Source organism: Opisthorchis viverrini (genome assembly GCF_000715545.1).
Source record: "Opisthorchis viverrini unplaced genomic scaffold opera_v5_142, whole genome shotgun sequence".
Lineage (NCBI taxonomy): Eukaryota > Metazoa > Platyhelminthes > Trematoda > Opisthorchiida > Opisthorchiidae > Opisthorchis > Opisthorchis viverrini.
Window position 1 is genome coordinate 84,908 of NW_008751797.1, and position 12,908 is coordinate 97,815.

General features: G+C 43.3%; 1 protein-coding gene across 1 annotated transcript in view; it reads left to right on the top strand.

The window, feature by feature from the left end:
• T265_14088 (hypothetical protein) overlaps positions 1 to 12,908 on the top strand; it is a gene marked incomplete at both ends in the record, with an annotated part of 62,993 nt that overhangs the window by 29,581 nt on the left and 20,504 nt on the right. Inside the window, 4 exons of the mRNA XM_009171983.1 lie at positions 2,272 to 2,610; positions 3,757 to 3,991; positions 6,809 to 6,891; positions 10,623 to 10,792. Coding sequence (XP_009170247.1) covers positions 2,272 to 2,610; positions 3,757 to 3,991; positions 6,809 to 6,891; positions 10,623 to 10,792 — 827 coding nt within the window. The remainder of the gene's footprint in view (positions 1 to 2,271; positions 2,611 to 3,756; positions 3,992 to 6,808; positions 6,892 to 10,622; positions 10,793 to 12,908) is intronic.

The window sequence follows — 12,908 nt, forward strand, 5'->3', positions numbered from 1 at the left end:
AAATGCAAATGCATTACCATTTCTACGGAACAAGTCGCCACATGTTCCAACCCCCAACCTGGAGGGCCAGGAGACTGTGTTCGTCAGACCTCTAACCATTGACCAACCTGGTATGAGAGACTCTGTGAGTGTCGCGGGACACTCTCCAGTATAGCTCAATGGATCGCTGAGGTGCGCAAACCGTCACACCACGGTAAGGTCCAGTCTCTTCGTGACGGATTAAGTTCATCTACCATGGGACAGTACGAGCTACCGGTTGTCTCGTAACATCTTTGGAAAATCTTGTATATCTCCTATGTATGCCACTAAACGTACAGAGCAATTTACGGAGCTCGTTGCAACAGTCACTTTTCAGCCTATTGAATCCGAATTTCACACATAGGTAGTCGATTATCAGCCATTTCGTCCTGTTCCATTTAGCTGTTAACCTTTTTCATACAAGGGGGCGAAATGGCTCAAGTGGTCAGTGCGCGAACTTACTGACCGGAAGGTCCGTGGTTTGAACCTGACCTCTGCCTCTTGACTTCCCCTGTTTAGGCTTGGACAACCTGGCAGTATCCCAGCCCTCATGCTTCCTCGGGTGGCATGACAGCTAGGAACCGGAAGGGTATCACAGCTGAACGGTTTTCATACTAGTCATCATCAATTAGGTGACGACTCCTAGTTACTTATAGGAAGCCTTATACTTTGAAATTTTTCCACCCGGTAGGCGGTAGTTCCCATCTTGGGTGATGAAGGATTGAATTTGGTAGTCTGAAGCGAAGTATTTTTTCGTGTAGTGCATTTTACAGGCATCGTAGGATCATTTGGTATGCTCACAAGGAAGATGCTGTAGCGTGATTCATGTGAATAAAATAATGTATGCTCGAGTTGCGTGGAAATCCGTTCTGCCACTCCCAAAGGTAGCTGTCTTCCGATTTGACAGTTGTCGTCTACAGAAACTACTCTCAGCAGAGACCGCATTTGGTTTGTTTCTCAAAGTCCTTCCGCTCCACAGGTCAGTTTCTGAAACAAATCTTGGCCAGCATTCCTCTCGTAACGAATTAGAAATCCGTTAGCCCTGCTTACCTTACGTGCAACCACTTGTTCCTGAAGGCTATGTCAGTCTCAAAATCCTGGACGGGTACGATAAACCAATCAACTGGGTCATGTATTTTGCGGATGGTTTTATCTGACGTGCACTCACATGTTCGGTACATCTATTAAGCAGAGACAAGACTCGACACCTGCTGCAATGTGTTACGCATTCATCGAGGAACAGTGGTCGCCCTTTTCATGACATTGTGTGTAGCTAGTGTGGTTGGCCTAAATAAGTCACAGGTATTGGGGATTTAATTACAAGTAGCGTGGTAGCACCAAATGCTGTTGGGCGACCTCAACAAAGCCGCTCGTTTGTTATCACCCACCAGTTCAACAACGTCTCGATGGGAAAGTTGCCGACAACTCTTGCGTCGAATCAAGCGAATATAGGACTACGGGGGTGCTCGTTAACGTAACGCTCAATAAGTAGGGAGAACCATCACCGAGAATGTGATTGAACCAGTTTGATATCGTATGATGCCCTCGAGACATATGAAATCGAGATAGCTCTGCGAAGCTACTTACCGGGAGGTCCGTGGTTCGAACCCAACCCTGCCTTTTTTATTGCTGGTGCCTGGGCTTGGGTAACTTTACTCTCGTATTCACGTTAAGTTGCACAACAGCCATACTGCGAATTAGAGCCACAGCTGAATCATTATTTTTGCTTTCTCATGTGTGTGGATTTTTAGCATGGAGGAGGCTTGAGCGCAGGGTACCATAATTGGTCGTGAACTGAAAACACGACGGAAAAGGTCAACTCTGTGTTTTCTAGCTTTTGACCGTATTAAAACGGTCTGGCTGCTAGTCAACGGTTGCAGGAGCTGCATCAGTTGCCCCAGATGATTCCCAATTAGGCTGAAACAACCGTATAGCGCTTCTTGGCTTTTCAACATAGATCGCCTCCACTTACAGAACAAAATCTCAAATGATTGTCACTAAATCTCCTCATACTACCATCGCCTTTCTCTTAGTTGGTGGACACGATCATGGCTAACCCATCATACTTTCAATCACTCAATTTTGGGAAATTCATATGGTTTGATGTAACACTTGATAAACAGTCGCGCTCATTTAGCAGTGTATATACTTTCTATGGTTCAGTTTGACTCTGTGTCCCGTTAAGTGAAGCTTGATGCGCACATGTGAAGTTTGGACGATACTTCGCCCTCACCTTCTTTCGATCATCTTCAGGTTAAAGGTTCCGTCCAATTACCGTCAGCTCCTCGCTGGCTTCAAAAGATATGTGGAGGGCTGTTGTCTCGGTTACTTGTGCGTCCCTATGGGTTCACTCAGGCTCCTGCTAGATCGGGTGTGAAGGACTTGCTGTTGGCTACCGCTTCCCTTGCGCCCGGAGTAATTTCATCCACTTCCTCTGCTGGATGCATAAACTCTCTCGACCCACGACTGCAACCTGCTGTTGCCCAAGCTCTGGCCAGTATATTCACCACCACGCCGTCTTTTCTAATCAAGCCAGCAGAACAATCAGTTGGTGTGGTTCAACTGGATTACAATTCAGCCATTGCGGCCCAGGTCTGTGCTGATAGTCTTAACGCGCCACTTAGTTGTTCTTCACTACAATTAGCTGTTTCCAGTTGGGTCTCTCAGTTGAGTGATTGCATTTTTCTCCGTTTCGCATGAATATCCAATTATCCGCTTCACCCCCGTTTCCTGTCCTTCATCACGTTCAGTCACCAATTGGCCTTTTATTGTTTCTCAGTTCTGGAGTAATACCACAGTACCTCTGTGGTGGGACTCTTCTGACTGCCCATCAACCGTCGGAAAGGCTTCTCATGTCGACTATAACATTTGTGGGTCATACTAGATAAATAGCTGTCTTAGATCAGCAGGTAGGCGAAGTGCTGAGGCTTTGAGCGTTTATGAGCCAATCTGGCAATACATCGGTACTCAATTTACACGAGTTCGTGATTTGTACTGTCAGGTACATTTTCCCAAATTGTCGACAATTTTTTGTTCAACGATATTGTCAAGTTATAGAGAATGATTTGTCCCAATGACAAGCCACTCTGTAAAGTAAACAAGGTAGAACAGTTCAGATTTGCTACAGGGACAGTACAGTTGATAACCTCTTATCACTGCTGTTCAGTGAATGATTACTGCAGTTGCTTAAAGAAAATCCAGGGACTAAAACCAAAGCCTTTGAGTGGGTCACAATCTGGAGCTTCCTGGACAACAGCCTAGACTGTCTACCTTCGGGATTATGCCCCCTTGAACATCGAAACAAATATAGATGACCAGCGGTTTCACATGTAATAATCCAACCCAAATCAGGCCAAGTTGAGCGTGGCCCTGTCCTGCGAAGTTCTATATGCAATAGTGACTAGGACCTCCAGTTGTGCGCTTAAAACGCATGGGACGATTCTTACAAATTCCAGAAGAATGTATATTTGTGTTCCAAGATTGCTTTTCAGCCGGTCATATTTTGCTTTTTGTAGCTCCTATTATCATAACAGTCTGTCACCGTGCCTCTCATTCACCTGTTTTGCCTCATGACTGTGTTTGTACCTCTGTCCTCCATATGAGGTTATTTTACTCTTTAGTCTATGCCGTTTTTCGATGTTTTTCGTATGCGACTTATTATCGCCATCAATGTCTGTGACTTGTCATGTTGGCTTGAGTTTCTTAACCTCACTGTTCCGTATTCTCTGTATGTCTCAGATATTGGAACTATTCGACCTAAAGGAACAAAGGCAATTCAACACTTCCACGGATCAGAATAAAATGTCCGATTCTCTCATTCAGTTTGCCTACTTGGTGGCACTCACTACGGCCCATGAATTTTGCACACGTTATCCCGATCTAGGAAAGCAGCTCTACCTTTCTCCTCTTATTGGCATGCTAAGGCGCTTAGTCATCCGGCCCGACGATGTCTCTACTCCTACTGTTGCCGAGAGTAAGTCCAATACTTTGTCTTTTTGGTAATTAGGGACCAGTGCGTTCACTGTCTACCGACAGTTGCATGTCTTCCAAAGATTCATTACAACAGCAGCTTTCGTTAAGAAAGCTATCAGACCTTGGGTTTGATTGATATACTTCTCACCCAGCTGTATTATGCCCTTCGTTCACTCGATAAAACATCCACAATAGCTGTGAGAAAGATACAGATTGCTGGTGCTTTCCTGTGACGAAACCCTGGCTCGTCGACCTACACCTGAGTACACAAAATTTATGGACAGATTTTCTGGCAGAACTGAGTTTCCAAGACCCTGTGTATTCTCCTTTTTCCGGGCTGTTCGCATGCTGCGTCCCGCTTTTATAAAGGAAATTTCGGTTGTTGGATGTCTTGTTCTGCTTGTTGCACTGCTTAACCTAAATTGTGTGCAACAAAATTTCTAGCTTCGGGCGGTTGTGCAGGCCTTCCGGTTAACTTAGTCCGTTCGAATAGGGATTCGCATTTATTGTGAACCAGAGGTCTCCGAACTTTTTCAGCTTCGCAGGCTCGATGAAAGTATAGGTATGTGTATAGGTGAATGGTCAAACCCCTCCCCAACCCTCTGTTGTGCCCGCTATCTCTCCGAGCTTGTAAAATCTTCTTGTGATATCTCTGGAATCAGTTTTTCACCAGCTTTTTATCTTGCAATTTGTGCACTAGATTTACATCTCATTGAGCTCGAAATGTCGGATTTAGATGAGCTCCGACTGAATCTATCGTCCACCTAATGGGCACCAAGTAGCGCGAAGCCTTCAGTAGTATATCGGTGAATTTCTTATTTATATTAACTCAATATCCTGAATATTATCCCAGCTTATTCACAAGTTTACCTTTTCCATGTACTTTCGTAATCGAGTATCTGATTCGAATATCGTTTTTTCTCCCGCTCGTAACAGTTTGATGAGCAACTTTGCGTGCAATAATTGTACTATTCTGGTTCAAGTAATGCAAAAGATTCTTAAAATTCAAGGACTGGGCTTATCTAACAGGCCTCAAACAGGACAAAACCGTCAAGGGGTTGTCGGCAGATTTCGATTAACTTTAATATAGAGGACACAAAATTGTATACGTGGGTATAGTTGGATCCACGCTCAAACGCTGGGTCACAACATTCACTACATAGTCCAGCCACCGTTTTTGAGTGGTCTCGTCAACCGTCCTTGTAGAAAGTTGATGAAATATATGGCACATGATGGAGTTCACTACCAGAACGACCAGCCCCCTAACGGAAGAGGTTTCCAAAACTTTTCTTCGCCACAACCCCCGACCTGCCTTTTTCGCTAACCTCTACACACCGAATCCCATTTCAATTAAGCCAACTGAACCCTGAGGCGGTTTTTGTGCAGCACATTCAGTTGAAGAATACCATAAACGAGAGATTCAGTTGAATTTCCCGTGAAAACCAAATTGATTTGCAAATGAATGCATTTGTCGATACTGCTCACTACCGTTCATGAAACTTGTCCACTCTGGTATGGTTGGTTGTCTGAGTCAGCAATTGATTTTCCTCTTTTCTAGCATGTGACAAATTGATTGCAAATGAATGCATTTGTCGATACTGCTCACTACCGTTCATGAAACTTGTCCACTCTGGTATGGTTGGTTGTCTGAGTCAGCAATTGATTTTCCTCTTTTCTAGCATGTGATCGATGCCACCACACGAAACGGTGTATCACTTACTAAAACCCTGTTTGTGGCGCTGTGAAACGAGAAGCAATAATTAAAAATCCAGAATTTACATATTTCGCTTCACAAGACAGTTAAACGCCGTACTTTCTCAAAACGGACGTATCATTGTCTAGTCGTATCTCTTTCCATAAAGAACACCTTTTGTCGTTGAACAATTCGACACTCGCTGTCCACTGTCATTTTTCGTTGTCATAACCGTGCTGTATTTTTTGGTTCTAAGGCAAAACAAACCCTTATTGATGGCTTGACAAGAGTGGTATTTTTTCCAGGTATAACTTTTATCCTGTTTGGCCTCACGGGATGGGTGTTGTCCCCAGATTCTACCAAGTATTTTTCCCATCGTACTCGAGCACAATTTGCACATGGATCGCATTGACGGCTCATATCCACGCCGAAAGAGAGATTCAAACGAGCGTTGATTGGATCTCTTGTTAATGAGTGGCAATCGCACGTTTAGCTCACTTACTGTAAGGTGATGGATACATGAATATTGTCTGAGCACTTTATGCTTCATTCATCCCACCTGGCCTACCACATAACCATGCTCAACGAAATACTGTTGAAGCCCCCTAATTTTCCTCAATTGTCTTTTTGTCGGTACTCCTCAGATGTCCATCGAAGCCTGAGTTCACATTTATTTTTTCGATTGAGCAAACCTGACCTATGATTCAAAACACTCCTTGAGGGTTCATCTTCGTATCAGATGGTCATTTATACAAACTGCATTTTTGGTGCACTATCGGTATTTCCTTTGTGCAAGGGTTTCTCAGTTGGTTCCACGTTTGTAATCGGTTATGTTCTGTGGGACGTGTCCTATTCATGCTTCGGTAGCTGCTGAGGGTTAGATCTGATGTGCCGACCGTAGTTTAAGGATAACCTTTTTCGGCTATTCTTTCTTCTCCGAGCATTTTCGACGGTGAAAATCTCACTGTGATGCTGAACTTATCTTTTTACTCAGTTATTCTCAGTGTGTCACTCGTAATCAACCCACTTGGTTCATGGGCCGTTTTTAGGTGTGTTTTCGTCCATATCACATGTACCTGAACCCACTTCTGTTAATCCATGGTTTTTCGTATTTTTCTCTTGTAGCTTCTACTGTCCCGGACTTAACCGATGAATGTGAACTGGTCACAGCTGCTGAGCTGAGAAAGATACTTGATGTCCTGAGAGATGTAAGCCATAGTTTTTTTATTGGTTCGTATCAAATACCCGGGACGTTTGATTAAACTCTGATTATGTATGCTGGTTCAAGTTTGCCAATTTGACAGCATTACCCGGTTAAGTTTGGTGATGCGAGTTTGAGGATCCCCGGACACCATTGCCAGTTTGGTAACCTTTGGATCAAGTGAACTGTGTTGGGGAAAATAGAGATGGTCAACATTCGACTGAAGTGTTCACCAAATCAACCGTTTTTTGCTTACTAAGGTCGAACCAACTCATCATCTTATTTGTCCGTTACTGATTGTGATTGTCCGGGTGCGGTGTCTTTGTTCGGTCAGTGTTGACGGTAGACGCTCTGGTTTATCCCTTGTTCTAGCTCATACATAGATGTGCACAGTTGCCTGATGTACGTCACTCAAGGGCGTACTTATTCTTGTCTCTGGTAAGGATTGTTCGGGTAATCCCGACATACGTGAAACCCATTGGCTTCGCATATCAGAAGACCTGGTTTCAGATCACGATACGGTCGGTGAGGGGCATGCAAATGTCGAAGCTAGAAAATTAACCATAGTTATTTTCCCGTTTGGGATACTCGAGGAGACGTAGATACATTCACGCAGTTTTCATAAATTGCTTTTTCGCTTCTTTACGGACAACCGACCACCTTTTACTTGGTTTACGTCCGAGCAAGCCCTTATGATGATCCTTATAAGCAGTAGAAGATGAATTCTTTCCAGGAAACCTTTCCTAGTTTCGCTGTTTGTAACTGGACAGATCTCCATGAAAATGAACATGTATTTGATCCTACCTTAATAGATCGTCGGTAAACTTTCTTATGCGCCGACAATACTCACGTTTCTTTCTGGTAAGGTATTAGTTTATACCGGACTCACATGTACGAAAGTGACCTGATATACTTCACCGATATATGTTTTGTTTTGTGTGTGACTGCTGTACTTTTTCGTCACTATTTTTTTCTTGAGGGCTGCATCCTTTTACGAGGAGGTAGATTCGGTACACTCCATATTGTACCCCTCCACACCGTACCCGTGCACAATAAATATTGTCCCCATTTGGAAAGGTCATTCGAGGGGACCGATCAATGGAGCTCTTTTCTGAGAGGTGGTTTACTCTTGCTTCAAGGGACTAGGCTTATCTCAGCCGAAAACTGGTCGGCGTCTACTTTCCAATTAGCCTGTATTCTCTATATGAAACCAACAACGTGGCTTTCACGACTGGTCTACCACATAACGTCGTCCAGTTATCCGACGTGATTCGAATTCAGTTAACCGAATGCATCAGATGTTTCCAAGCGACACCGGATGCTATCTTTGTGGTTTCGAAAAGTGGACATGTTTGGACTTTTTTGTATACAGACTGTCTTCCACAAAGTGAAACAATGTCTTACTCACAGTCCAGTCAGGTGCATTCACTTCCCTGTGTGGATCGTCTTCAGCTCCCAATTTGGTCCTATTCCCTAATTCCTTTGCAACTATTTTTTAAAGAAAATTCCGATCTTCTGAACCGGGTTTACCATCCCAAAATCACAGGTTTTCCCAGCGGTAAATCCACCAAACGTTTAATCGCACTGTCAGTGATTTTCCCTATTATTTGCATTACACTTAATAGTTCTGTGTTGTACCTCATCGCCAAGGTTCTTGGTCAAAGTCTCCTAGTTTCCTTGTTATTCGTTTGGCATTTCACGTGATTTTACTTTTCACCTCATTAGGAACTAAACTGAGTCGCGTGTGGTCTATAGATTGATGTGATTAGGTTGTTGTAACCTGGAATTTGGAGATTCTTTTTTTCGGACATGTATCATTCGTTTCTTTTCCATTCTGGTGTCGTGGCGTCACTCGAACTTCATATGTTTCGAACCTAAAAAATAAGCTATGAATTCGTAAAACTCATTCATTGTAGGCTTGACCCACCTTGCAGGTTTTCAACATGGTGGGCTTTGATTAACTCCAAGTGGACTTTTTTTGGGCACACTAGCACATTGGTATCTGTTATGCTAATGACGTCAGTTCGTTTCAACTCCAAGCCTGGACAGTGGACCCTCAGTATTTATACGCAGCTACACGATCGCATTTGTTGCAGCGTTGCTTTTACAGCTGTCAATCTTTTCCTTGACGGTTGATCTTATCGGAATCCTGCTCATGATCACTTTCTCAACTGCTATAACCCTTCGCATGAAATGGTTTCGTTTCCTATTCTAAAGTAGAAAACCCACTACACTACTCATAAGGTTGATGAAAATCCTTCAAAAGCCCACTTCCATTTTCACCTTCTTAAGCCTCATCAGGTAGGCACAGTCTCCGAGTTTCCGTTGACCTTACGTTTTACTTGAACCCGATTAGCTTGAAAACATCATAAACGAGAGATTCAGCTGGGTTCCAGATGAGTCTCTCGTAAAACCAAATTGGCTTGAAAATCAGTGTATTTCGCTAGAAAACCTAATCTTTTGTGAATACACTGCATGATTCACTAATGAGTTGTACCAAATCTGTCTAGATCTCTAGTTGTGCAGCACGTTTTCACAACATAATTCGCAAACCACGCCCAGAGTGAAATACAACTATTCCGTTTCAGTGGTGGCTAAAGTTCTTGGTGAGACGGAATTCGTCGAAAACCTAGTTGTCGACATCCTGCAAACCTGGTTCAGCAGGTCACACTTGTTGCCTTAGACGCATCTGATAAACAATCTTCATTTACCGCATGTTTAAATCTGTTAACTCAGTCAGCATGCGAAACATGACAAAAATGAAGGGCCCTCCTAGATAGTCTGCATGAGGTACAGTACTTCCCTTTATAATGCCTTTCCGTGTAACGACTCCAACCAGAAACTGCACTGAGCTGTCAATATTAATCTTTGCATCTTTTAGTCAGATTGCAGCGGTTGTATTGGCTCGTAAGAATTCGAGGACGCGTTAGAGTAGATAAGGTCCGTAGATTAGATTTTACTCTGGTAGTAGAGTAAATCGGTAGCCCAAACCTCGACTGTGCACCAGGAGGTCGTCATCAAAAGAAGTGCCGTGCTTATCTACTTATTCATCAGTTGCAACTGGTTTTTATTCCTCTATCCTTACCTGTCTGTCAGAAACGTTGTTTTTAAATTGACTTGCCTAACGTGATCACATTCCTTCCCTCCTTGTCTTCATCACTTTGTCAGATGTTGCCAATTTTGTATGCCCGTTTACGTAGTGTTAATACCCGAGCAATCACTCAATGAAATGGCCTGCTAACCGTTTTCGGTAACTGCCGCACAACTGTTTGAACAGAACGGTATGAACAATTAGTTTTAAAGTGCCCATAGCGTGTGGGATATTCGCACCAAGTTGCTTCATACTCATCTCAACTCAGGCACTTTTGATGGTAGAATCCTTATGAGGCTTCCCAGCGGACACAGGATTAGGAAGCTAGTGTCTGTAAGCAATTCAAAATCATGCACCGACTCGCTGTATACTCCTCCTCGAATGCAGTAGAAATCGGGGTAGGGATTATCTCTGAATGGTTTTAAATATAGGCTGACAGTCTTAATCATGCCCATGTTATACGCATCACGAAAAGACATGGCTAGTACGGCCCCTTCGAAATCGTGGAGACGTGCCGAACACATTTGTAAGTTGCTGATTAAGGATTCCTGAGTGCATCGTTTTGTATGTAACACCCTTGTCATTGAAAGTACGCTGTGAACTAATAGAATTTACGTACTACCTATTCTCTTTGTTATCCCTGATAGCTTCTTGCCGTTCCAACGCCCTCCCAGACTGTACTCCTCGAAGCGCTTGAGCTATCCCAACCGTTATTTTGTCTACTTGTGCAAATCAAAGCAGATTCCGACGACGTTGACACAAATCCCGAGTTCTCGTTCCAATCCTCTCAGAGCACCAATCAAACTAGTTCCCTCAAGTACGTTTCAAGCATACTTCACTTTCGGCATACCTGTGTAACTTCTATATTCATAAATTTTCTCCAGCACGATTCCACTAATTTGGTCTGAGGTCATCTTTCCACAAGTCTTTGGTGAAATAAAGAATACGGAAATTCGGCACATGGATCTTCATCAACTGCGATAATTAGATTACGTCTTGAGAATGCGGTGGTAATGACGTATACGATCTTTTATACCAGGTTTTCACTAGGTAAAGTTATTTAGGTCACTCACCAAGATTGATGAATAATGTGGGCAAACTGATAGCCAGGTTGCCCTCAATTGGCTCATTTTGACTCTTCATGAAGCACGAAAGTTAGTGACGAGAAAATGGCGTGCGACTGTGCTAACTGGTGTTGTTCTTTTCTCTGTCATCATGAACTCTAACATCTCTAATTAGTGGTTGTTTTTCCATATCCAGACGTTTGAAATCGCATACCGTCTGCTTGTTTGGCACGATAGTCTCTTTGAGCTCAATATTCCAACATTCAATAATTGCAATTCAACGCGAGTCGTGTTCCTTATGAATGTTTGTGTGCGTTAGACTGCAGTGAATGCCGTTACTTCCTCCTTCTTCTCGGCTTATTTTGACTGCTGATGTGCGCGTCTGGAATTCGAACTAATTCAACGCGATCGTGTTCCTTATGAATGTTTGTGTGCGTTAGACTGCAGTGAATGCCGTTACTTCCTCCTTCTTCTCGGCTTATTTTGACTGCTGATGTGCGCGTCTGGAATTCGAACTAATTCCTGATTTTCTGTGGACACAGGCCACGTTAACTGCATCCTATCTTCTAAATTCATGTTATGCTTTTGTTTCTCGTAATTTGCGATTTTCGGAAACCACCTAATTTACTCATTCTCTCTAAACAAAAGGAGTGTATTCCGGGTGGCTTATAGGAATCTATTCATATTTTGCGCCTACGAAGGCGTGCTACGCTGTTATTCCACTCAAGTAGACTTACCTTTGACCAAAAGACTTGGTGCGTTCACACTGAGTTTGGTGAGAAGCCCTTGCCTACTTTCCATCGATCTAAGACTATTCATGGTATCTAACATTAGGAAGAATGATACACGTCATGTCGTTAATGTGCACACGTAGCCCACACATAACAAGAACTACTATTTCGTCTCCTGACTTGTTTATGGCTTTATACAGGCTGATTCAATGACCTGGCATTGCTGGTCATATCTGTAAAATATTATGTGGAATGTTACATATTAGCACTAACCACGCGCTTTTGTTTTGCAAATCCAGAGCGTCTATTCACAATATTCATCACGGGTTGTCCGATTTTGCGTTTCAACTTGCTCCCCAGGAAAACATCTCACTGGCAGCGATTACTCGTTTCCCCTATAATTGCCTGATATTTGTAGGTGTGAGGCAACAGCAGTGTGCGCTCTACGGTGCTCGCATCCCACTCGGTTTTATATCCCGCTTTCGACATCACACCAGAGCAGCAGTTTGCCTTACGTTATCGCACTGGGATGTGGGCGATGCGCGTTATCTGCCAGCCAGGCTTTCGCAGTAATGATTTATTTCGTTGGTCTCCACCTCACCATTGCATATATTCCATCACTTCCGGCTAGGAAGCGTTACGTTTTCAAATGTATCCGATCGATTCCAGGGACAGTAGTTTCAGCGATCTTAGCAATAACATTCCCTAATTCCCTCATCCTAGATATTCTATTGCACGTCTGTTCGGCGAATCTCCACCAGCTGTCTCACACAGCGCAGTAGTCCACAGAACCCCTGCTTCTGTCACCTACTAAACACTTATTTCAGCTTAGTTCGGCCTGATTAAGCAGATTAAACTGGCGATGTCATAACATTTTCTGCGTCAATATGGTGCATGAACACACAAACTAGTACGCACAACCAAGTGTTCAAGTGGTGTACCAAACTATTGGGAAAAAAGTGCACACAAAGATTCGGGACAAGCAAAAGTGCTACTAAGTAATTGTAGCGCAAACTAGCGATAATAATCTGTCACTATCCTTTTGCATGATGCTTGTATAACAGAATAAAATGGATTGGGATATGATAAAGTGGAATAGAATGGGGAAAGTAGAACAGGACTGAAAATTACGGAAATA